At 41.4% G+C, this 27,271-nt stretch overlaps 2 protein-coding genes across 2 annotated transcripts; one reads left to right on the top strand and one right to left on the bottom strand.

Annotated features, from left to right (window-relative positions):
* Positions 1 to 6,286: 6,286 nt before the first annotated feature.
* LOC105357314 (uncharacterized) lies at positions 6,287 to 10,684 on the bottom strand. Its single transcript, XM_011492230.4, has 9 exons — positions 10,508 to 10,684; positions 8,626 to 8,967; positions 8,389 to 8,484; positions 8,210 to 8,269; positions 7,908 to 7,934; positions 6,965 to 7,147; positions 6,838 to 6,885; positions 6,706 to 6,765; positions 6,287 to 6,529 (listed from the first exon to the last, which is right to left on the bottom strand). The coding sequence occupies exons 1-9, from the start codon at positions 10,599 to 10,601 to the stop codon at positions 6,471 to 6,473; spliced, it is 969 nt and encodes a 322-aa protein (XP_011490532.2). The 5' UTR covers positions 10,602 to 10,684; the 3' UTR covers positions 6,287 to 6,470.
* Positions 10,685 to 20,926: 10,242 nt separating this feature from the next.
* LOC144996818 (uncharacterized) lies at positions 20,927 to 21,874 on the top strand. Its single transcript, XM_078956513.1, has 3 exons — positions 20,927 to 21,084; positions 21,213 to 21,317; positions 21,413 to 21,874. The coding sequence occupies exons 1-3, from the start codon at positions 21,033 to 21,035 to the stop codon at positions 21,490 to 21,492; spliced, it is 237 nt and encodes a 78-aa protein (XP_078812639.1). The 5' UTR covers positions 20,927 to 21,032; the 3' UTR covers positions 21,493 to 21,874.
* Positions 21,875 to 27,271: the final 5,397 nt, after the last annotated feature.

The following is a 27,271-nucleotide window of genomic DNA, read 5'->3' as shown; positions in this document are numbered from 1 at the left end:
CTTTGTTTGGCGTTTTATTTATATGTCATGTTTGTATGTGTATATATATATATATATATATATATATATATATATATATATATATATATATATACACTCAATGAAAAACCTCTGATAAAAATCGATCACGTCTGCTGTTTTTTATGGATCATATTCAAACCCAGAAATTCTATTAGATCAATTACATGAATATCTGCACCAATCAATACAAAAAATACACTAATTTATTTTAGTAAACCTGTAGAAATAGTACTTCGTCCGTCCAGGGCAGCCTTTGACCAACCCCCCCCCGGGTGCCTCTTCAGCCGTCCCGGCTTCTACCCCGCCTGCGCCTGCCCGGTGTCAGGAAATCAAGATCGCCCCCCCCCGAGCGTTACTCGGGGGAGTCGGGACTGTGCAAACACTTCCTCACGGATTGTTCAATCCAATTTGAACATTCCCCCCATGCATTTGGATCGGACAGAGCCAGGATCGCTTTTATGATCTCCCGAATTTCGGGGAGGGCTCGAGCTTGGGCCATGGCCGAGTGGGCTCGCGACTCCCCTCTCTGTTACTCTCTTCTCGCCTTCCAGGAGGCTCTTCAGAGCACGTTCGACCCTGTGTCTACCAGCCGGGATAAGGCGCGGGAGCTTACCTGCATACGCCAAGGAGGGGACTTTGTCTGTGAGTACGCCGTCCGTTTTCGCACCTTAGGGCCAGAGAGCGGATGGAACTCGGTGGCGCTGTATGACGTCTTCCTGAAGGGGTTGGCGCCGCACATCCAGGAGCAGCTCATACCCCTGGATTTGCCTCCAGGTCTGGACTCTCTCATAGCTCTCGCCGTTCGCACGGACAATCGGATCCATGGACTGGCCTTCCGGCGCAGCCGCGGTCCCACGGGGGAAGGGCCGTCTAGCGGGACAGAGACTATGGAGAGGCGGGTTTTCCGCCAGGTTCCTGCCGAACCGCCTCGCACTCCCCCTAGGTGACGGGAGGAGGAACCCATGCAGGTGAACCAAGCACGGCTCTCAGCGGAGGAACGCCAGCGACGCCAGCGGGAGGGGCGGTGTTTCTACTGTGGAGAGCTCGGTCATCTGATTCCTTCTTGTCCAATGAAGAAGTCTGCGAGGGTGAGTCACATCGCAACCGAGGACAGACGCACACGGAGCCTCACTCCCCTAGAGGTAACACACCATGGCGTCACCACGGCCCTCTCAGCTCTCATTGACTCAGGGGCTGATGTCAGCTTAATGGACTGGATGCTGGCAGAAGACCTAGGTCTGGAGCCTCGCCCCCTGGACAGTCCTGTCCAGGTTTGTGGTCTTCATGGGAGGGGTCTTTTTCATATTACTCACGCCACGGAACCGCTTCAAGTGTCCATACATGACCATTCAGAAACCATGCCATTCTACCTATTTAAGGGCTCCTCTAGGAACTTGGTCCTGGGCTATCCCTGGCTGTGTCAGCACGGACCCCAGGTGGACTGGTCATCAGGGAAAATCCTGGGATGGGGTTCGGACTGTGATGAACACCGGAGCTCTGGGTCAGCAGGTAAACGAACTCCTGTGAACAATAATCCATTTCCCGTCCGTCCTGCTTTCGTCGCCGGGGCTGGGTTTTTCTTCGTTGGGAAGAAGGACGGGACCCTCAGGCCCTGCATTGCCTACAGCGCCCTCAATGACATTACCATTAAAAACCGATACCCATTCCCACTCATGTCCTCTGTTTTTGACCAGCTCCAGCAGGCCAAAGTCTTCACAAAACTCAACCTACGAAACGCTTACCATATGGTCAGGATCAGGGAGGGGGACGAGTGGAAGACGGGGTTCAACACACCCAGCGGCCATTATGAGTATCTGGTGATGCCCTTTGGACTAACCAATGCTCCCGCTGTGTTCCAGGCCATGATCAACGATGTCCTCAGGGACTTTCTGGACCACTTTGTCTACGTGTATTTGGACGACAGTCTCATATACTCCCCTGACCTGGACACTCATGTCTCCCATGTCTCTGAGGTTCTTGAGCGCCTTCTAGACAATCACCTGTATGTCAAGGCGGAAAAAAAAGAGTTCTACGTCTCAACCGTCGCCTTTCTGGGATTTATAGTGTCCGCAGGGAGGGTTGAGATGGACCCGGCCAAGGTCAGCGCGGTGATGGACTGGCCGTCACCAGACAGCCGCAAGAAACTCCAGCAGTTTCTGGGGTTTGCTAATTTTTACAGACGCTTTATACCTTTATACGGGGCTTCAGCTCCATAGCTGCGCCTCTCCATGCACTCACCTCTCCTCGTGTGCAGTACCAGTGGACGCTTGCAGCCGAAGCCGCCTTCCGGACACTGAAACGCCGCTTCACGTCAGCTCCGCTGCTCACTCTGCCTGACCCGCGCCGCCAGTTCATTGTGGAGGTGGATGCCTCCAATGAGGGGGTCGGGGCCGTCCTGTCCCAGCGGTCGGAGCAGGATGGGAAGTTGCACTCCTGTGCGTTCCTGTCCACGCGCCTCTGCGCTGCCGAACGCAACTACGACACCGGCAACCGAGAGCTGCTGGCGGTTAAGGTGGCTCTGGAAGAGTGGAGGCACTGGTTAGAGGGGTCCGAATACCCATTTGTGGTCTGGACGGACCACAAAAACCTGGAGTACATCCGAAACGCCAAAAGACTTAATTCTCGCCAGGCCCGTTGGCGACTGTTTTTTTACCGTTTTTCTTTTGTTTTCTCTTACAGGCCGGGGTCCAAGAACATCAAGCCGGATGCCTTGTCCCGTCGATTCGACCCCGCGCCCGTTGCCAAAACACCTGAGTCTATCCTTCCACTGTCCTGTGTGGTTGGGGCGGTGTGCTGGCAAATACTATCCGAGGGAAAGCAGGCTAACAGTGGGGTGCAGACGCCCAGTGGATGCCCGAGGAACCGCCTGTTCGTTCCTCTGTCACTACGCTCAAGGGTGATTCACTGGTCCCACGCCTCACTGCTTTCCTGTCATCCGGGAGTTCGGCGGACAATGCACGCCATCTCCCGGAGGTTCTGGTGGCCAAGCATGGGGCCAGAGGTCCGGGAGTACGTTGCCGCATGTTCAGTCTGTGCCCGGAGCAATTCTTCCACTGGCCGTCGCATGGGACTCCTTCAGCCTCTAACTCATCCCTTCCAGACCATGGGCTGACATCTCGATGGACTTCGTCACTGGGCTTCCTGTCTCACGGGGCCACACCGCCGTCTTAACGGTCGTGGACAGGTTTTCTAAGATGGTCAGGTTCATCGCCCTGCCAAGACTGCCATCAGCCAAGGACACGGCTGAGATCATCATGCACCAGATTGTGCGATACCATGGGTTTCCAAGGGATATTGTGTCAGACCGGGGACCGCAGTTCATGTCCCGGTTCTGGAAGGAATACTGTCGGCTCATAGGCGCCAAGGACAGCCTGTCCTCGAGACATCACCCAGAATCCAACGGTCAGACTGAACGCCTCAATCAACAGCTGGAAACCGGCCTCCGGTGCTTGATCTCCCAGAACCCCTCGACATGGAGCAGACTCCTGGTGTGGGTAGAGTTCGCCCACAACACTCTACCTACCTCGGCCACGGGCTTTTCGCTACGAACCTCCTCTGTTCGCTGATGAGGAAGCTGAGGTCGCCGTCCCGTCTGCTCACGCCCTGGTCCGTTGGTGCCGTCACATCTGGGCGGCCGCTCGACAGGTTCTGGCTCGACAACAGGATTGGGTCAAGAAAGCGGCGGACCGCAGGAGGTGTCCCGCTCCCGTCCACCGACCCGGTCAGAAGGTTTGGCTCTCGACCAGGGATCTCAACCTGCACGTCCCATGTAGGAAACTGGCTCCCCGGTTTGTGGGACCATTTCCCATCACGAAGATCATCAACCCGGCGGCAGTTCGCCTTCGTCTGCCCCGGTCTCTCCGGACACATCCAACGTTCCATGTCAGCAAGGTGAAGCCGGTGGTGGACAGTCCTCTGGTGCCTCCCTCGGAGCCCCCGCCTCCACCAGGGATGGTGGGAGGTGGTCCGGTGTACACCGTGCGGAAGATCCTGGCCGTCAGAAAACGGGGTGGTGGTCGGCAGTTCCTGGTGGACTGGCTGGGCTACGGTCTGGAGGATCGCCAGTGGATTCCGGAGCGTTTCATTGAGGACAGGTCTCTCCTGACGGACTTCTTCAAGTCCGGGGCTCCTGGACCGTCTTGTGTCGGTCCTTAGGGAGGGGGTACTGTCATGTTTCGTCAAGTTCCTGTCTGTCATTTGTGTCCTCATGTGTCACTTCCTGTTTTGTTTTGAAAGTTCCATTCCCCTTTTCCTGTCAATGTCTGTTTTCCCCACAGCTGTGTCTACCTAATCATCCTTGATCGTTCCCACCTGTTCTTGCCCTCCTCATATGTTTTTATTGTTGGCGTTTCCCTCTGTTTGGTCCCTGTTTGTCATTTGATGTCACGTGCCAAGTTAAGCCAAACTCTGAACTCAGGATTAAATAACTCTTTGAAACTCTGCATCTGAGTCCTCTACATTGTGTGGTCTTGTCAGAAACATTTTCCACATACACAAAATAACCAGTTCTCTGAAATATTGTTCACAAATCTGTCTAAATCTGTGATAGTGAGCACTTCTCCTTTGCCAAGACAATCCATCCCACCTCGCAGATGTGCAATATCAAGATGCTGATTAGACAGCATAATTATTGCACAGGTGTGCCTTAGACCGTCCACAAGAAAAGGCCACTCTGAAATCTTCAGTTGTATCACACAGCACAATGCCACAGATGTCGCAAGTTTTGAGGGAGCGTGCAATTGGCATGCTGATAGCAGGAATGTACACCAGAGCTGTTGCTAGGGAATTGAATGTCCATTTCTCTACCATAAGCCGTCTCCAAAGGCGTTTCCGAGAATTTGGCAGCACATCCAACCGGCCTCACAATCGCAGACCACGTGTAAACACACCAGCCCAAGACCTCCACATCCAGCATGTCCACCTCCAAGATCGTCTGAGACCAGCGACACGGACAGCTGCTGAAACAATCGGTTTGCATAACCACAGAATTTCTGCACAAACTGTCAGAAACCGTCTCAAGGAAGCTCATCTGCATGCTCGTCGTCCTCATCGAGGTCTCGACCTCACTCCAGTTCATCGTCGTAACAGACTTGAGTGGGCAAATGCTCACATGCAATGGCGTCTGGCACGTTGGAGAGTTGTTCTCTTCACGGATGAATCCCGGTTTACACTGTTCAGGGCAGATGGCAGACAGCGTGTGTGGCGTCATGTGGGTGAGCAGTTTTCTGATGTCAATGTTGTGGATCGAGTAGCCCATGGTGGTGGTGGGATCATGGTATGGGCAGGCATATGTTATAGGCGAAGAACACAGTTGCATTTCATTGATGGCATTTTGAATGCACAGAGATACCGTGACGAGATCCTGGGGCCCATTGTTGTGCCGTACATCCAACAACATCATCTCATGTTGCACCATGATAATGCACGGCCCCATGCTGCAAGGATCTGAACACAATTCTTGGAAGCTGAAAACATCCCAGTTCTTGCATGGCCAGCATACTCACCGGACATGTCACCCATTGAGCATGTTTGGGATGCTCTGGATCGGCGAATACGACAGCGTGTTCCAGTTCCTGCCAATATCCAGCAACTTCGAACAGCCATTAAAGAAGAGTGGATAGAAGATAAGCTAACTTATATATATATATATATATATATATATATATATATATATATATATATATATATATATATATATATATATATAATTAACTCATTGACTTAGAGGCACTCAAAGGAAATGGATCAAATGTTTAACGAACCATATTTAATGACATCATAATTCTGCTTGTTGTTATTGTGAGTACTAGTAGCTATTCCTTTAGGTTTTTGTGTCTACCTTTTACTTGCCTTTCAGCACATAAGCTAAAGCTATAGGAACTGCTCGACTTTCCCTGCACTGGGATTGCACCAGCGCTAAAGCAGGCTCAGAGGAGACTTGTAAACTGCTGCTTTGTGCCCCGGTCCTGTCTCTGGGTTGTCAGGTTGCACGACAAAGGCTAGCAGAAATGTTCCTAGAAAGAAGAGCGGCTCCGTCCAAAGTGGGATGGATGCCAACTCTCCACATGAGACCGGGCTTTCCTCAAAACACCATCTAGCTTGCCAGCGGCTGTACATTGAAGGGACAAATTATCCGGATGATTAAAAGGCAACAACGAATATCTTCAATCTGCAGTGTTTTATTTCACTGTATGATTTAATGCTTAGAGACCTTGTCACTGCATCCAGAGGAGGGCGATACCAACACAGAGATGCTTTGCACAGCAGTTTGCACAGCACAAACTTTTATTCTTGGAGCAAAAGACAAAATAACAAAAAAGTTGTTTCAAACAGAAGCCATAGAATTTCATGCTTTATCCAGGGAAAACAGTGAAATCTGCTTACAAAACAACAACAGTCACAGCCAGTTGTTTCCATCAGATGACAGGTCAGCTCTGTCCCTTGGTGCTCTACACTCGGCTGAGCTGCTCTGTGCTTCTGTTGTAGATGGGATTTCTGTATTCTCCATCTGACAGGGAAAAAATAAGTCAAAGGGAAGTTTTATACATATTTCTAGACAATGTCACAAAAAATCGCACTTGGTGTCTTTGTTTTATCCCCTTTCAATCCCCTCTGGAAAACATTTTTTTGTTTTTTGTTTTACAGAACTAACATTTGTGATGTAATATAAATGCAGTGCAATACCTTGCTGGGTCTCCACATGGGTAGCCATGGCTTGCTGCTTGCTGATCTCATACTGGTTGGCTGTTCAAGAAAACAGGACAGTAACCCATCTGACAGAACCAGAAGGATGCAAAACAGACGTTTTTATTTTACCATAAACGTGGCGACGGAGACTCGCTTGGCGCAATTTGGTGAAGAGTTCTAGGAGGCACATAGTTTGTTGTGTTAGGATTTCAAAAGTTACCACACTGTACCAAATACTCAAGCAACTTAGAGGTACCTATGTGAAATATGTGTTTTGTCTTCTGACTTTCAGCTCTCTGAAACCTAAATTCTTCAAGGTTTGGATAGATATGGGAAGAACTTTCGGGAACTTCAGCTCCACTTGGATGCTGTAGCTCTCCTGCAGAAGTGCTGCTGTCTTTCGCTGAATCAGCACCGACTGGAGCTTGGTCGTCATTTTCTAGTGATTAAAAACAAAATGTAATTAAAACACGTTAAATAAATTGGCAGGAAACTGCTAGATCTTTTTAAAAGTCCCACTCCAATTGTCTTTTATTCAATTTTAAAAGTGTTCCCAGTGGTCCTGATTATGCCGTTTTCAGCCAAAATTGGTGTTGTTTTGTTGGACATGGTTTCTGCAGAGTGACAGGAGTTTATTAGAAATTCACCTCTAGGTTGTGGGCAGCACTGATTGCGCAGAACAACCCTGCCCCTGCTTCCCCTGCTTGTTCTTGTGCACTCTCCTGCTAGCTTGCGGCCCCTCACACCCCCGTCAGAACATTACGGGTGCAACAAAAATGGGGAGCAAAATTAGATCCATACAGCTGTACAGTTTGGGGCCAGATACAAGGTCCGATGAGGTAAACAAAGACGTACATGAATCTTTTTGTCTGCAAGTGGTTGATCAGAATGGAGCAGAGCAGGGAGCTTTTCCAGTTTATTTTCTACATCTCAAATAAGATTTTTTTCCAACTCCCTTTTTCGTCTGCCCCTGATTCACAAGGACTTGAATAACAAAATGCCCAGAAATGCAATATTGAGCTTATTTTTCCCTATAAATGTCCTCCATCATCAGAAAAATGCCACGTGAACATGTTAAACACACCAACACAAAACACTGTTTTCATGGCAGTAGGTCTTTTGAAGATAAGAATAAATTACTAAGCGCTACAATCAGAAAAACAACACAAAAAATAAAGGGGGAAGATGAATGGGCGTACCATAAACACCACTGCTACTCTCCACACCTACAAGAAAAGAAAGCACACAGAACATAATAAAAAAATGGTTTCATCAGATTTCCTGTGGTTTACACAGAATGTCTACTTTAGGACATATCAATGTACTTCAAAGGTGTCTGCTACCTTTGAGTCAATACTAAACTGTAAATGTGGTTTTATATGCATCTTTTTGTAGATGCATGTCTACAAATATGTCTGAACCATCAGCCGCTTCATCATTCTATATGTCCCAAACTAACTTAAATGAACTGGTAAGATGATGCTACGAGGAGCCAGCATACCTTCAGCCACACCAGTAGTAGAACTGATTGGTATTTTTCCACTCTTTTTCTTCCAGGCGCCTAACATAAAAATAGACAAAGTTTCACATTACTGAACCCGAAGTCTATTATAAAAAAATAATGAAATAAAAAAAAAACAAACAAGAAACTGTGTGGGCTAAATTTAGTCACAAACTCACACATGAAGTAGATGCAGGAGCCAATGAAAGTCAGCAGAAAGACGATAGCCACACCGATGCAGATGTACACAAGTAGATTCAGGTCCAGTGTTGTACCTGCACAGTAGATTATGTTTTCTAAAGTGTAGCTAGCAGGAAAGTAAATCTTACGTGTGTCCTTTGAGGTTTGCGACCACGGAAAGGAAAAGTGCTAATGCTTTTGCACCTGTAAAATGTAGAAACCAAATTTCCACTTACTTTTTTCGCTCATCAGCTCTACTTGATGACATTCAGACTCCAGCATGCAGCTGTAACACCCCAGATCAGTGTTTTCCAGCTCACTGATGCTAATAGAGAAGTTACCAAGTGAGGTCTGGATGGGATAGACTCTCAATCTGCCATTTCTGGGGTCCCAAAACTTGATTTGTCCATTGGAAGAAAGTAACACCAGGTCCCTTTCTCCATTGTAGATCCATCTGACTTTACTCAACGTTGTTATTTTAAAGTTGCAAGGCAGAAATGCAGAGGATCCAATCTGAGAGTTGAGTTTTGTCGTTGCACAAGATTTTCCATTAGAAGACTCTTTACAGGTTCCTGCATCTTAAACAGAAGACACATGATACAGATTTAATTTGTTTCATCATCTGTGCTTCATTTTATTTTCTTCAAAATGGTGTTTTTGATAAATGTGGCACAACCTTTTATTTTACTCCAATTTTGTTTAAACCTTTCATTAAATTCTTCCTCTGAAAAGGAAATGTCTCTGAAATGTCTCTAGAAATTTGCAAAGATCCCTAGAAGATAAATATCTTGATTCCATGATTATAATTTGATAAAGGACGTGACTATCAGGGCAGGAGTAGGGTTACGGTTAAAATACGTCTGGGCGATACAGTAATGTGTATTTTAGCTGCACGTGGTTTACGTGTGGCCAAAATGAATTTCAAATAGTTTTTGCACTTGGTCGCAGGTAAATATGTGCTGACCACATCGACTTTTTATAAATGACATCATTTAATTTCTAGTTTTGGCTTGTTGAAATATAGGAACGTTAATAAATAAATCTTTTCATGCATTGTACTATTTCATAGCACATGTTCACATAAGACGCTCGTTTCACAAAACATACAGGAAAAGTATTTTTGTCATCAGACTGTATTTTTTATACTTTTTTATTATTTCTATACGCATCCTTTCTCAATATTAATGCCAAAGATGTTTAAAAGGCAAAACACTGGTTTATTGTTCATTTTAAAGTGAAAAATATTTTCCACGTGTCAGACCTAAAGTTCTCAGAAAAACGTATATTTGTCCATAGATTTCTTTTTGGTTCAAACACTATTGCGTTATATGAAAGTTAATACAAACTTGATGTCAATTTTATTTTTAGTCTTTGCTAAGCACAACAGCGAGACTGTTTAATGGGACTGGAAAGGTGCCGTATAAAGAAACTAAAACTTCATGGATGTTTTTTAAGTCATTTTTGTTCCATTTTTCTTCTTTAGTTTTTTTTTTGTATTTAGTGATCACGGGAAGTGAAAGAAACTCAAATGGCGGAGCTGTGTGTCGTTCTGACGCCTAAATGGACTCTAAGGTGGAAAAGTGATTCAGGAGATAATTTCAGCTGCCATGTAAAGCTGTGAATTTTAATTCTTATCAATTTAGTTTGCAGAACCACTTTAATATCGCCTATAAAGGAATATATCTACATTTAAAAAGTTATTTCAGGCAAGTACATTTATAATTGTACCATTAAAATGCTTGAAGCGTATTGAAGCATTGAGTTTAACCTTTTAGTTTGATAAGTACATTATTTGTTAGTTTTAAATAAATATTTTCACCATAACCACGTAATTGCTCAAATTTTTTAAATTCTCTACCAGAGAAGCCTCAAGCTCCCAGGCTTCTGGCAGAGGACGCGAGCTGGGGTGATAAAACCACCCGCGGAACGTGTAAAATATAAAATTACCAATGAAAAACAATCACATTTGCTGTTTTTTATGGATTATATTCAAACCCAGAAATTCTCTTAGATCAATTACAAGAATATCTGCACCAATCAATACAAAAAATACACTAATTCATTTGAGTAAACCTGTAAAAATAGTACTTCATACGCTTCACTGATAACATGACTTACCATTTGAAGACACGCTGTAGAAGCACAAGGCTAGAAGAAAGAGAAGCGCTCTGCAATACATCGCTGGAGTCATGAAAAGTGTTAGCAGCATCATGGTGAGACCGATTTAACTTCTTGAGCATTATGGGCAAAACCACAAGACTACCGCTCTGGTTTTGTTCTTCAAATTAATCTTTTCCTTCTTCCTTATTTTGCCATTTTTGCAAAATTTCTGCTCTTTTTTATATGCAACTTGGACAGAATGCATATTACAGGGTAATTTTACATTTTTTAAATACATAGCTGTTTTGGAAGCAAGAAAGGTACACTTCAAAGACAGTAAAGCAAAAGGTAAATCACTTCCTGTTTAAGTTTGCAGACATTTCCTGAGCAGGGGTCTTTTAACACACACGGACGTCGAGTCACTTTTGTCTCAAACAAAGAAATTAAACTCTAACCTACACCTCATTGTGAATAAGACCCCTTGGTGTATTTATTCAAACCCTGTGAACTTGAAAAGTTTACAGGCCACTATTTTTGTTGACAACCAGCTGTTGACATTATTGCACACCTACTGTATCTGCACAAAGACATGATGAAAACTTTAACTGAGACACTGCAGTTTGTTTAGAAATGAATTTTATCAATAAATAACCTTCAACAGAACCTTCAAAACCATAATCATAATAGCTTTTGGATCTTATAAGTGCGCTTCCACCTACTCTTTTTCAAGCAATTAAGTAGACATTATTTGACAAATTTTTATATTTATATATATATATATATATATATATATATATAATATATGGAAATGAGGGAATTACCATAAAAATGGTGAGCACTTAACAATAGCATTGTGTCACGCAACACGTCATGACATCACCCGACCTAAAAAGGACTGCATTAGGTGTTGTGGAAAATGGGTTACCATAGCAAGACATACATGGACTAGATGTGACAGCAAGGTTCTGCTACTACTCAAGGAATCCTACTCAGAGAGGTTACATGGAGAAAATGCAAATGGAGCAAATGGATGCTTTGAAACCCATAATCAAGGCCTCACAAGCCATTGGCTCAGCTGTTTTCAGTGTTCTGACATCCACAAACGGCAACTCCCATCAACTTGAGATTGAAACAGTACAACACAATTGCTACACCTCGGGAGAGCCAGAACACCAGGTCAAAGAGGAGGCATGCCACACTCCCAAAAGTATATGGGAGAAAGAGACGGCACATAACAGCAATTACAGCACATAACAGCAATGCCCCAATAATTACAGATATGCTGAGCGAGGCAGCAAATGACCTGAAGGACAAGATCACGTCTAGAATGAACACCAGGTAACCCCGACACTACTTACAATGGTTGAATGATGCACCACTTGAAAGTAAATGGAAAAAGCCACTACATCTTATATGTCTTTAATATCATTTATCAATGGATCTCCCCTTTTTTTCATTCCCCCTTTTTATAGTCAAATCACAACTACTATGTCTGACTGACCTTTTGTTGCCATGCCTCTTCTGGACTTTTTCACTCTGCTTTCATAAATCTCTGTCGCCACACTCTGGCAGCTTTGGTGATGTTCACTCTGACTCTGCATTTACCCTCTACTTACCCTCAGTTGTCACCTTCCAGCCGCCAGCAGCTTTACACATCTCAGCAAAGTTTTCTTTTTTTTTATGTCAAGCTTAACTCATTTTTCCTGTACTTTAATCCTATTTGCACCAGAAAATTTGAAATGGTTTCATTCTGAGCTCCAATCACAGGAAGATTTACTGTTGTCTGTTTGGTCAGATTGTTTCAGTTCAACTCCTTGGAGTTTCAATTAAAACTTTTGGGTTTCCCCATCCTTCATCTGCACTGCACAGGACACCCCAACCAACAGCTATAATGCAGTCTTGTTCTTTTTGACGTTTCAGGTTTAAAAGTTATTTGTACATTTAAATGTCTTCAAGAAAAATACCTTAAAAGAAGTGCATTTTGGCACCATTGAGTGGCAAACAGGGTTAGAGACAAAGCTGCAATTTCTTTGGACTCTTCAAAAATTGAAAGTAAAAATGCAGCGTTGCTCTAGAAGGCAGATGGCAATGTTTACATGTCAAAGATTGGACAGCATCCGCTGTGAAAGGCTGGTGTAAATTCTTTAAACTGCTTAAGCCTAATAAAAACCATATTTTTAAGTAAATCAGTGTCACTAAATAAGCTGTTGAGTAACAGTATTTAAATGGTATCTGTTCTATTTGTATCTTTCTATATTTTGTCAATGTATTTAAGTAATGGTAACTTTTGGAAAACCTATCCAAAGTGGTGGTAAACAAAAGTAAAGTTAAATTATTCATCCATCCGTCTTCTTCCACTTATCTGGGTTGTGGGGGCAGCAGTCTAAGCAAAGATGTCCAGACTTCCCTCTCCCCCCACCCACTTCCTCCAGCTCCTCTGTGTGGAACCTGAGATGTTCCCTAGGAGAACGGAAAAGAGCTGCTCTCAAGCTGGTGTCGATGTTCTCCACAATATATGTCTGGCAGTCCCTGTTTATTACCTTGAAACACGTGAAATCAAGGTATCGGTCCGTTCTGACCGACACTCACGTAAAGGAACAGATCAGAGAGGCTGCAACTGAATATAAACCTGATCTGCAGAGGATTACTTGAAACAAGAGATGCCAGAAATTCCACTGAGATCATCATCCCATCACTGCAGCAAGGTAAGAAATCAGAGATGTAGTTTGGAAAACACACCTGACTCTGTGTGAATATTTTAATTTTCCATAAATTATCAGTTTTTCATGCAAAAGTCAACCATTAGTTTTTAAATAAAAAAAAAAAGTTATTAAAGTATTTTTTTTTCTAATGAAGGTCAAAATTAAATTTATGCTGCATACATCTGAAATGTAATGTATTTAATGTTTTTATTGTGAGTATGAATCACTCAGACACCAGAAGGATGCTCTGTCCAGATGTTGGTGTATTTGTTGGTGTAAGGGTCATTGAAAGAGGAATGTTGACATACAAAGAATTACCAGTTAAATATTGTTGGATTAACGTTGAAATATTCAGTTTTTACAATCGTAAATCAGACTTCAGAGGAGTCAGTGCCTCACCAGCCATCAACCTCACTGCACGTCACTGAGTAGTGGTGTGTCAGAGAGAGGCAGAGAAAAAAATGAGATAGAGAGAGAGAGTGTGTGTGTATGAGATGAGAGAGAGGTGCCTGTGTGTGGAGGGGGTATCTGACCTCCAGGGTAGTCGCTGTGTTAACTCTGGCTAAGCTGCATTTGATGTGTGTGTTGAGGGTGGACACTTTCCTTGAAATAAACACAAATACAATACTTGCTGTTCTGTTGTAGGGAGAGGAGTATGTTATGGAAAATAATACGGCTTTAATTGCGTGTTTGTGTGTGTGCGTCTTGGCAGGTCAGTGTGTGGTGTTGCTTTTTGACTCTCACAGTTAAAAACTTCGGCTCTTGGTATCAAACTTGTTCGCCACCCCTGCCTCAGGATATAATCGTCCACCTCATCAGGAGCTTCCTCAATAATTGTAGGGAGGTCACACAAGCACTTGGAGGCCACACTCTACTGTGACTCATTTGGACTTGTTTAAGGGACATTAAATCAAAGTTGGATCAACCTGTTTTTCCATTTTGATTTATGGATATGACTCTAAATCCAGACCTCCATGGATTCATACATTGAATTTCGATTAATATTTTTTGTGGGATCTTGATGTCAGCATATTCAACTACGTCAAGACAAAGAACTTAATGAGAATGTTTTATTTGTTCATATCTAGGATCTTCTTTTAGGGTTACCTTTATTATTTTGAGCAGTGTATTTTTTTGACACTCAAAATACTGAAGTGACTCAACACCAAAAAGAAGTAGCTCTCTGAGATCAAGTGAAAAGTTTTTCTCAGTTCAGAGAGATAAAGCACATTTCTCTGATGCAGAGCAGAAAAGGAGCCACGTCACGAGGAAAACAACTTTAACATTCAACCATGACACTTAACAATTATTATTTGTAATATGAAACATAAGTAAATGGCTTTAATTTAACATCTTTAGGTTTATTGAGGTTTTTTTCTAGACTTGGCTTTTGGAGCAAGTTTTGCCCAAGATTTCTAGAGTATGCGGATACTTCCATGTAAACTGCTATTGTGATAGAAGTCTTTCCCCTTTTTTACAGAATGAATTGTTTCAGAAACATGAAAGAAACTCAGGATCCTGTCTTTTGTCACTGCCTTTGTATGCTTTTATCTCCTCCAGTGATGGTAAAGTGATTGCGCATAAAACCAGTTTTGACTCATCAAAATTTTTGTGCGACAGCTTGTTGATCAAATGTTTTTCCCACGTGACTCTGACTGTTGTTGCCGACTGACCACAAAAGAAGCAAAAAGAAACCTGCTCTTCTTTAGTTTTAAAAAGCAAGTGAACTTATAACACTTTCATTTGTCAATATTGTGATAACCCTCAGTCTGAAACACACACTCTACCAAAGAAAATCCCTAAAAACGGTCGCCATATTTTTCAGAGTACAAGTCGCAGGTTTTTGTATAGTTTAGCCAGGAGTGCGACTCATAGTCTGAAAAATATGTAACTGGTGCAACAAGAAATTACTGTTCCATCAAACTCAGAAGGAACCTATTTCAATTATTTATTTTTGCATTGAAATTTATTTGGTTTATGAAATAACCTTTGACTAATCAGGTCAAATGATGCTGCCTGAGGCAACACACGTGATAAAGAATGCCACATGTCATCCGACGTGCCTTTTTCAAGAAAATACCAACAGGACTGAATGCTCTGCTGGGTTTATACAGCTGTACATTTCACAGAGGTTTGAAAAAACTTTGGAGTGTTTTCTTAGTAAATGTCACTTAACACAAACAATGATGAGTCAGAAACAAAGCCTTTAGTTTGGACACACACGTTAGTGGATAATCTTGACCTGAAATGTGTTGATGGAAGTGATGGTTGGGATAATAGGCAGACTTGGCAAAAAGATAATATTAATCATATACATACCGTGTGATAAATGACATAAAAAGACAAAACTGAATGTAAACTTGACAAAACTTAACATTACAAAAACGAAAAACGAAAATATTGAAGCAGGAAACAAAAAGTTGCCAAGGCTCTATTTTGGGAAGATCAACTGAAACTGTGACCTTAAATGTGAAGAAGGTAGGAGTTAAAAAAGAACTGCAGAAGCTGCCGCCTTTACTAAGTAAGGGTTCGTTTAACTGAAGTGCAACCTTAACTTCAAACAGAAATGAAAATCAAAGCTTTAAACCAGAAAGAATTACTTTAATTAAATAAAGTGCACAGAAATGTAAAAAATGTAAAGGTTGTTTCCCTTTTGCATGGAAGGAAGTTGTGATGCTTTCAGCTACTAATCCTCCTCTGTTAGTACGTTAAGAAAAAAATAAGTACCACAAAGTCAAACTCACATTTTATTTTTCTGACCTCACCTCACATTTATCATCCTTATTTTTCTTTGCCTTTAGCTGCTCGCTTTAGGGGTTGCCATAGCGAGTCAATGGCCACCATCTAACCATGTCCTCACCAACCGTCTTTATGTCAGCCTTCACTTCATCCACAGACCTCTTTTTCAGTCTTTTTCTCAGATGTATTCATCGTCTGAAATCCTCCAATTCATCAAATCGGATAAGTGATCCTTTCATTCTGCAGATGCTAAAACAATCGAAAATGAAAGAAACTTGTTTTCGCAACCAAGACTTTGCTTTGATCATTTTGTTGATGTAAAAACAAGCCTCACTTGTAGATAGAAAAGTAGTTCAGATATGGACAAATGCTGATGTTTATCATTGACTAACACATAGATAAAACAGGAACAAAAGGTGTTGTTCTATTGCTGGTCAGGGATATAATTTCAAAAGCAGATAAGAAGATGTCATAGGTTTGTATTGCCACCATTTGCGTATTTCTGAAACCTTTTGGATGACACACACACACAAACCTATTTCTGGTTATTCAGGTCTTACCGCAAGCAACACAAAAACTTGCCCTTTCAGCACGTCGCATTCACCAAGAATGCACACGGAAAAAATAAAACTTGCATCACAAATTGTTCCGTTTATTAACACTGTTAAAAAAAAAGAAACAGCACACCTGAAAATGTTGTCAGAACAGGTAGGATTTTACATGATGGGAGGAAAGTAGAGAAAAGGGAGGAAGAGGAAGAGGAAGAGGAGAAAACCTATGTGAATGGAACACATGCAGAAAAACCCCTGCTGGGATTCACCGTCCTGCTTCAAACCTCAACAACAAAAACTGATTTCTAATCTAGATCATGCTCACAAATGTACCTACTCTAGTTCAGTGTTTTTCACCCTTTTTTGAGCCACAGCACACTTTAACCTTGACAAAAATCCCGCGGTCCACCAGCATCAAAAAATTTAAAAAAAGGAGAAACTCATAGTCTGTATTGATCTACAGCCCCTCCACAATCTCACATGCATTTTTGTAATAATTGTGGCAGAAACAGCTGGAAGTTGCAGCTGTTTTTTTTCTAAAAGATGTAATAAAAATCAAGTTAGAAGATTTAAAAACTGTTTGATGTTTGTTTGTTGTGGTTTCAAGACGTTTAACTAGAAAGACTCATCGTGCGCTGAGACGCTGTCACTTTAACCCAATGCATCATGGGAGATGTAGTGCAAACAGCCGCTGAACGCAAACAGACTCTCTTCTCTGACCTTCATTGTTTTGTTCACATGTTCCACGGTCTGATACCGGATCCCGCGGAAAGCTACACCACTAAAGACGAGCTTTAGCTGGTATTTTTGTTAGAACTGAGAGACTTTGTGAGCAGAATCAGAACAAGGAAGTGAAGACTTTAACCACTTCTGATTGGTCAGACCGATGACGTGTGACTAAGCCTCCAAGAATGATTGGTGGAGACAGTTAAAGGGGCGGGACTTTTTTTTTTTTAATTTCTCAACTGACATCAGTTCACTGAGCAAAGCTTCTGCCACACCAGCATTTTGTAGCTTAACTTTAGAAATTTCTGATCCTCATGCTAATTTTATTTGACACATTTTTGTTTACTAGAAAACAAAAAAAGAAAATGATAGCTCCACTAAAAACAAACACAGACTATAAATATGTAGGTTTTATTTAAATGTGTAATGTTTGTTTGAAATTAACGGAAAATTCCATTTAGGATCTGTTGGCTACACCAATCTCAGTTTACACGAGATCAATATCGGTTATACTCCAACATGGAGTGGTACTGGATTGTTTGGACTTGAGAAAATATTCTGTTTAAATATTTCTTACAGCATTTAAAAATGTTCCAAAGGCTAGGTTATTGAGAACATGTGACACTGTCTGTCAGTTTCCTTTTGTTTTTTGTTCTCACTTCTTGTTTTTTTTGTGAGGTTGGCTGTGGCTCCTGGAAGGCCCCGCCCCTTTACCTGTCTTTACCTTATATATGTATAAATAATATATATATATAAATATATATAAGTTATATAACTTAAATGAAGTACTTTAATTGGTAACAAATAATTGAGTTAAATGTATTCAACCTAATTTCTTACGTCTATCCAACTCAATATTTTTTTACAACTCAAATTTACTTATTTATCTAACTAAATGTCATATTACTCCAATTCAATTAAATGTTTTTCCATCTTAATTTATTGTACTTCTTGAACTCTCATGCCTAAGTTTGAGCCGGCAGATATACTCAGTTTTATAACAATAAAAAGAAAGAAAAAATATAGAAGTGTTTTATCACCCTCTCACTGTGGAAAAAGTATTATCTGAGCTTCTTCATCCACTAAATCATCTTCAAATGGACACGCCATGCTGCTTCACCTCTCTGAAAACAAACTAACCTTCAACTAAACCTGCTCCAGACCAGGTTATGTTCAGAGCATGAGTTGCTATGGCAACTTGACATACCCTGAAACATACCTCCATTTCTGGAACCGAAAGCTGAGGTTATCCGCTTCCTTAGCCTCAAACTTACCGTGGGAGCTAGTATAACCTGCTTTCTGGAATAGCCCCCTGTATCTGTGTTTCAGTGATGTTTTTCTGTTTGGTTCTTTGAACTTATTGGCCTTGCTAAAAGCCTATGTTGTTGTGTTTGGTGCATTTTGTTGAATTAAATTGTGTTCCTCTCTCCACTTTGCCTCTTTTTTCCTGCATTCCCTGTAACAACACAACATTTTAATTTATCTCATTTATATCTTAATTTTTCATCAATATTAGGACTTCTTTGTTTTTATTTTTATCCAAAGCAAGTGAAGCTTTGGCGCAATTTCAATAAGGAAGATCTCCCTCACTTTAAGATAAGCTGGGTTCTTGCAGCACTCATCGGTTAAGCCTTCACGCTAAACCAACAGCAAAATTCCTCGCCTTCTTTTCTCAGCCAAACACAACCATTCTTCTGCTTATGAGGTTCACAGATGTTTATCCCTCTACATTCTACAAGGTTTCGCTGGCCCTCCTCCGCATCATTCTCCACCTGGATCAATGTTATGTCGGACTGGCCTCAACCTCCATCAGCGTCTGAGCTCCAAGGTTTATCCATCTGTGGTCTGGGGTTATCCCACCAAGATGAAGGCGTCATCTGCCCAGAGCCAAACCACCAAAAGACTCTTCTATGCACATTATTATATCCCAAATAAACCTTTATTTGCATTCCTAAGATTTATTTTTTATTTGAAATGGTTTTTTTCAAGCAATCAAATAAGAATGATGCACAAAACAATACAATCAGCAGTTTTACGTATAGTAGTACAAAGACGTATCAAACTTAGGATATTTAAAAATTAAATCAAACATTGCCTGAAAGGGAGTGGAATGACGCAAACTTATATTATGCCACCCCTGTTCTACCGTAACCGTTTTCATGACATGATTTATCATTATCCGGCTCATAACTTTTATCAGACAGAATTAAGAATCCTTGAGTATCAATAAGTCACACGACAAAGATGAATTACTTAATTTTGCAAAAATAGACAGAACTCCACTTTAGAAATCAACATAGAAAATGAAGATCAGTTTTTTAAAATATGTGCAGATTATATTCATTAGAAAAATCCTGACTATGATTTAATATAAATCTATCAGAAAAAATAGAACACTGTTTCAGAAATCTTCATAGCATATACATATCAAGCATAAAAAATATGTACAGATTATTTGCAGATGATCCTATTTTAGAGAGATACAAAAAAAGCTTTTCAAGCACACAATAAGTGAGCCACTAGTGTCTGTGGAAAGCACCTCTGTATATCTGTACACACCAATCAGAAACCAAAAACCCTCTTTTCCCACAAAGTCCAGGTCACATCGTCAAAGCTGACTTTGTAAGTCAGTTTCCCTTCAATTCAGGCACATTTACAACTGTAGTTCTGATGGACGCACTTAGAAATCTTTCAGGGCAGAGTTTAAAAGCGCCAATCTGGGATTCATCATATTTTCTCAACTCTGGCGTCATCCTGACAATAGTGAGCAGGAGAAAATCATAAGCTGCACTTAAACTGAGTTTCCATTATGCTGTCGGTCACAAAAAAAAGGTGACAGAGTTTTAACCAGAGCGATGAATAAAATAACAAAAAATGTTCAAAGCTGCCCGTAAAAACTAAAAATTGCATTACAATTTATAGCACTTTATGTTGAGTTGCACTTATGTTTCCAGATAAGGATATGCAGTGCTCCTTCTACAATAGGCACAATTTGCTTGCATTTAAACATCACAACATAAGAAGAAACTATGAGCCTGAAGGGTTTTTTGTGTTCAATTCCCATTGGCCTTTAACCCTTGTTCTATCCTAGGCACTTTAACATTGGGAGTTGGGTCATCTAGACCCACTAGACAGTGCTCTGAACCTTTTTTCTTCAATGATTTGTCATCTTCACTGGTGTCCATGGATTACATGAAATCTTTCCACCTTTATCCACCTTTGTCATGGTAGGGAGAACACGTCAATGTAAGGGGGGGGTCATCTAAGATAGCACAAGGGTTAATAACACCACTTACTAAAAAATATCCCGAAGAATCTGCACAAACCTGATTATGTACCGTTCATCGTTTAGCACACAGCTTTGCATGCCGTGCTCTGTTGACAACTTTGAATGTCTGCTAATCTGGTTGTCACATAGAAATAATCAAAAGGAATTCACATGAATGCAGACTGTCCAGTTACCTTGTCATAATAAAGTGACAACAGACAGCTTTCCCGGCAACCAAGTCATCATAAGAAGCAGAAAAGAAAAATAAACCTCATGTTTTCTCTATCATTTTCTGATAATGTCTAATTTCTTTGATAACATTTTGTATTTAAACCCACATAGCCTGGACTACTTGGCTTCTGACTTGCCTTTGAAATGTGCCGCTGCTTACCAGCATCGGTAAATGTGAGCAGGAGGGGGTTAAATTCCTCTGTAGCTGAAAGAAGGGCACAGCAATTACCAGCATGTCTCCTACAAGGAAGTGTTGCAGTTTGCCACGTCATGCCCTGGCAGTATTTAAGTGACAGAGCTGGAGACCTGTCCACACACCTGCCATCATGAAGGTCCTGCTGTTCTCTGTGCTGCTCCTGCTGCTGTGCAGCGCTCAAGGTGAGGAAAAACTCCTTGATATGCTTTCACACAAAATAGTTGTGTTATTTTGTCGCCTTGCACTTGACCCAAAAATACACACGTGATGCCTTGTTTTTGGTTTGATGGTGTTTTTGTGTGGTGGACAGTGTTCACTCTCAAATGCTACACCTGTGATGGAGAGAACGACAAAACCTGTAAGACGGAGACCGACTGCCCCCTTCTTTCAGGATACTGCAGGACCTACCAGAAGGGTGCGTAGAACGTGTGCATTTTTTAAAGGTTGTTGTCCAACACTCAGGATGGAAAAGAGGTATAATAACACAGATGTCTCTGTTTTTCTTCACAGGTGATGTGTTTTCTCGTACCTGTGAGATTTTATGCGCAGAGGACTACTTCACAACCTGCTGCACCACAGATCTCTGCTAGACCGGACAGCCTCACCCTTCCCTTTTAACAAAATCAAGATGAATATATGATTATCACTCAAATTTAGTTAGTCTCGGGCGTGGGAACCATTGTTCTTCATCTTTTTTCCCCTTTGATTTGATTGAATCCCTCAGAATGTGGACAGTTGAGTCCTTCTCATCGTCCCAGCGGCTGTTGTTACATCCCTCCAGCCGGGTGGGTGTTCAAAAGCAGGACATCCACTCGCTTACACACTTTTAATCCGCTCCTGATGTCACTTATTGGGTCACAGCTGCAGTCTCCTGCTATGTGGGTCAGTGTCTATGGCCACTCTGTTGTGGAGTTGCACTCCTGCTCTCATCTGTGTTAAACTCATTAAAGAAAAGCAGAACTAATCCTTAAACTGAGTTTATTGCTTTATTCCATCTGGGATGTGTGTGTGTGTCTTTTTTTGTGTGCAATTTTCACAAATTTTTGACTCGTGCAGACACAGGTTTACAGGAAAAGGTCTGTTGATTCCTATAATCAATTGAAAAAAACTAGGATATTAATAGAAACACTTCCTTTCTTTGAGTCATTGTTGGACAAACACGCCTTGTTTCACATTTGAGGCCTTTTTCTTAGCAGTGCTCTCCCACAGTGCTTTGTGTCTGACACACCCTGTCACATTCAGGCACTTCAAGGGAAGCACCTATCACGCCGGATCTCAAATGACCTACAGAAGAATTCCAACTTCACACCACAACGGCGGCAGAATCAGTCTTTCACATCGAACAGGTTTACTCAGAGCAAAAACTCCACGGGATGTGATTTTGTATTTTGAGAAAAAGCAAATGCTGGTGGCCGTTTCAAAAATGCTTCAGCGTCCAAAGAGCCCAAAAAACCACCTAAATGTGCATCTATGAAACCTTCTGGAACATATTTTCCATAAAATAAAAAAATGCAGAATCGTGCTAAAAAAACACAGTGTTCAGTGTGAACACTGCATGAATTTGTGATTCTTCTGAGCATTTTCAGGATAATTACAATAATTATGGGAAAGCTTTAAGCTTGTTGTGCTCTTTAATAATGTAAGCACTCTTTCATAGAAAGATAAAGGACATTTCAAAAACATAACAGATTTATCTTATTTGTCTTCTTAGTTTTTTAATATTTTCAACTGTTTACACTTAAGAGAAAAGATTCCAAATGTTCTTACTTTTTGGGGGATTTTATACATTTATACGGCATATCATTTTTTTATTTTTTTATTTATTCTTAAAAGCTACTTATACTTGACAAGTTGCCCGATCTAAACATAATATTTAGGATTTTTGTAACATTTAAAGCAGTTTTGATCATTGTTCATTTTCTAATCTAATGCTTGACTTTGTGCTTTGGCAGCTCATGCTGGGATTTTCTTTCTGTTTTCCATTTTTTAATTCAGCTGTTTTAAGTAAGCTGAGCCTCTTAAGCTAATTTATCATAAAGTGAGTTATTGTTTCTTTATATATTTTATTGAACCTTTATTTACCCTGATGAAGACACACTGACATCAGGATTTCAATTTTGATATGGCCAACGCATCATAAAAACAAAACAACTTGACAATGTATGAAAGACAATTACAAATACAATTAAAGCCGCAAGCGGCGTTGTATGGCCCGCAGACGCAACCCGCCTTCCACGCCCAACTCTACGCACTACCGCGGCCCTCTCCGCCCTCACCGCCCACAAATTAAAAGCTAATCAAGGCTGGATTTGCTCATAATGCTAACTATGCTAACTATGCTAATGTGCCTAAATGAGCTAGCATTGCGATTAGCATCATCAACTGACTTAAAAAAACACATTTCCTAAAATGCTAATTATGCTAACTATGCTAGCTATGCTAATGTGGCTAAAAGTGCTAGCATAGCGATCAGCATCATCAACTGACTCAGAAAAACACATTACCTAAAATGCTAATTATGCTAACTATGCTAACTATGCTAATGTGGCTAAAAGTGCTAGCATAGCAATCAGCATCTTCAACTGACTCAGAAAAACACATTACCTAAAATGCTAATTATGCTAACTATGCTAGCTATGCTAACATAGCTAAAAGTGCTAGCATAGCGATCAGCATCATCAACTGACTCAAAAAAACACATTTCCTAAAATGCTAATTATGCTAACTATGCTAGCTATGCTAATGTGGCTAAAATTGCTAGCGATCAGCATCATCAACTGACTCAGAAAAACACATTCCTCCATTGGTGAGAGTTATATGTCATAAGTTGCTAAAAAGCCCACTTTTTCCAAAATGGCGGCTTTTCTGTTGATTTTATCTCCATAGCAACCATTTTATGTTTTGGTCCCCTCGGGAGGACGAACAGATTGACGTCAGTTTCGGACAAATCGGTAAAAGTAAAATTTTTGTCGTCCTTAGCAACAGTGGTTTTATGCTTACCACGCCCACATTCCTTATATGTCCATATCCAGTGTTTTTCAATGTATTCAGTTTCAGGCATTAATGCATGCATTCAATTTTCACTGTATTGTATTGAAATGCATGGGAGTTATAACAGTGCGCCACTTTGCTAGCTTGCCACGCGCACGCCGTTCAAAATCTACAATTTCTAATTCCAACATTTTTTACACAGTAGCTTGCCATTGATGCCCAAAAAGTTTTGAGACGATCGAAGAAAATTCCAACGACAAGTTTACGTTTGAATCTGGTGGTTAATGTGTTTTTTATAGAAAATTCAAGATGGCCGCCTTTTCCCGAGGTCAAGGGTCGACGAAACTCCAAAGGTGATTGTAGACTTACGCTAGGGACATGCGAGTCAAATTTCGTGAAAATCGCTCGAAAAAAAGTTCATTTTTCCATATTGTGTAAAAACGCGAAAAACTCAAAATGGCAGATTTTGGCACAAAATGGCCGCCAAACCGTAGGTCGTGTCGCCATCACGTAATGATTTCAAAACTTTCTTTGGATATACCCGACAAAGTTATCTGGGTTTCGTTAGCCGATTCCTAAAAATAAAATCCGAAAATTTTTTTTTTTGCCGAGTCAGCACTTTTTTTTGCGACGGTTTTTTGTTTACCACGGCCACATTCCTGTATCGATTTTGTCGTATGTGACATCGTTTTGTTCAGTGTGGGCCAGGGTATCGCATATTTCAGTTTCAGGCTATTCCGATAAAATATGTGCGAGCTAGCTAAAATGGCGACGGTTGCGAATTCGCCACGCGCACGCGTTTCAAATTCTACAACTTCTAATTCCAACATTTTGTCCACAGTAGCTTGCCATTGATGCCCGAGAAGTTTCAAAAAGATCGATAAAAATCCCTAGGACGAGTTTTCGTTTGTATCCGTTACTAAAGGTGCTTTTTTTTGAAAATTCAAGATGGCCGCCCCTTGCCAAGGTCAAAGGTCAACAAAACTTCTTTGGTAGTTGTAGAATCGTGTTTGTGGCATGTGTATGCAATTTCGTGAAAATCGCTTAAACAAAAGTGTTGTTTTACCATATTGTCAAAAAACACAAAAATCGCCATTTCTCAGAGTTCGCCACAAAATGGCTGCCAAGCCGTAGGTCGTGTGGCCATCCCATAATGATTTCAAAACTTCTTGGGGATATCTCCAACACGCGTGTTTTGGTTTCGTAACTGTATTCCGAAATATTTTTTTTTGGCCCCATAAGCGATTTTCGGCCCATTCATTTTTTTGACGGGAACGCTCGCTGTGATGTCATCATCGTGGGGGGGGTGACGTTCTCTTTGCCGAAAATTCATTTTCAATTTATCCTAGGTCTGTGCCAATTTTGGTGAGTTTTCGGGTATGTGGCGGGGGTCAAATTCGAGCTCAAAGTGGAAGAAAGAAAGTAGAAGAAAAATTAAAGCCGCAAGCGGCGTTGTATGGCCCGCAGACGCAACCCGCCTTCCACGCCCAACTCTACGCACTACCGCGGCCCTCTCCGCCCTCACCGCCCACAAATTAAAAGCTAATCAAGGCTGGATTTGCTCATAATGCTAACTATGCTAACTATGCTAATGTGACTAAAAGTCCTAGCATAGCGATCAGCATAATCAACTCTCTCAGAAAAACACATTTCCTAAAATGCTAATTATGCTAACTATGCTAGCTATGCTAATGTGCCTAAATGAGCTAGCATTGCGATTAGCATCATCAACTGACTCAAAAAAACACATTTCCTAAAATGCTAATTATGCTAACTATGTTAGCTATGCTAATGTGGCTAAAAGTGCTAGCATAGCGATCAGCATCATCAACTGACTCAGAAAAACACATTACCTAAAATGCTAATTATGCTAACTATGCTAACTATGCTAATGTGGCTAAAAGTGCTAGCATAGCAATCAGCATCATCAAGTAACTCAGAAAAACACATTACCTAAAATGCTAATTATGCTAACTATGTTAGCTATGCTAACGTCGCTAAAATTGCTAGCATAGCGATCAGCATCATCAACAGACTCAGAAAAACCCATTCCTCCATTGGCGAGAGCTATATGTCATGAGTTGATAAAAAACCCACTTTTTCCAAAATGGCGGCTTTTCTGTTGATTTTATCTCCATGGCAACCATTTTATGTTTTGGTCCCCTCGGGAGGACGAACAGATTGACGTCAGTATCGGACAAATCGGTAAAAGTAAACTTTTTGTCGTCCTTAGCAACAGTGGTTTTATGCTAACCACGCCCACATTCCTTATATGTCCATATCCAGTGTTTTTCAATGTAATCTGTTTCAGGTATGAATGCATGCATTCAATTTTCACTGTATTGTATTGAAATGCATGGGAGTTATAACAGTGCGCCACTTTGCTAGCATGCCACGCACACGCCGTTCAAAATCTACAACTTCTAATTCCAACATTTTTTCCACAGTGGCTTGCCATTGATGACTAAAAAGTTTCGAGATGATTGATGAAAATTCCAACGACAAGTTTAAGTTTGAATCCAGTGGCAAAGGTGTTTTTTATAGAAAATTCAAGATGGCCGCCTTTTCCCGAGGTCAAAGGTCGACGAAACTCCAGAGGTAATTGTAGACTTATGCTACGGACATGCGAGTCAAATTTCGTGAAAATCGCTCAAAAAAAAGTTCCTTTTTCCATATTGTGTAAAAACGCGAAAAACTCAAAATGGCCGATTTTGGCACAAAATGGCCGCCAAACCGTAGGTCGTGTCGCCATCACGTAATGATTTCAAAACTTTGTTTGGATATACCCGACAAAGTTATCTGGGTTTCGCTAGCCGATTCATAAAAAAAAAATCCGAATTTTTTTTTTTTAGCCGAGTCAGCACTTTTTTTTGTGATCGTTTTTTGTTTACCACGGCCACATTCCTTTATCAATTTTGTCGTATCTGACATCGTTTTGTTCAGTGTGGGCCAGGGAATCGTATATTTCATTTTCACGACATTCCGATAAAATATGTGCAAGCTAGCTAAAATGGCGACGGTTGCGAATTCGCCACGCGCACGCGTTTCAAAATCTACAACTTCTAATTCCAACATTTTGTCCACAATTGATTGCCATTGATGCCCAAGAAGTTTCAAAAAGAACGATGAAAATTCCTAGGACGAGTTTTCGTTTGAATACCTTACTAAAGGTGCTTTTTTATGAAAATTCAAGATGGCCGCCCCTTGCCAAGGTCAAAGGTCAACGAAACTTCTTTGGTTATTGTAGAATCATGGTCTCGGCATATGTGTGCAATTTCGTGAAAATCGCTTGAACAAAAGTGTCGTTTTCCCATAATGTCAAAAAACACGAAAATCGCCATTTCTCTGAGTTCGCCACAAAATGGCCGCCAAGACGTA

This window comes from Oryzias latipes, chromosome 13 (genome assembly GCF_053564925.1).
Source record: "Oryzias latipes strain Hd-rR chromosome 13, Olatipes_Hd-rR_3.1".
In the NCBI taxonomy this organism is placed as follows: Eukaryota; Metazoa; Chordata; class Actinopteri; order Beloniformes; family Adrianichthyidae; genus Oryzias; species Oryzias latipes.
This window is presented reverse-complemented; position numbering and strand designations above follow the sequence as displayed.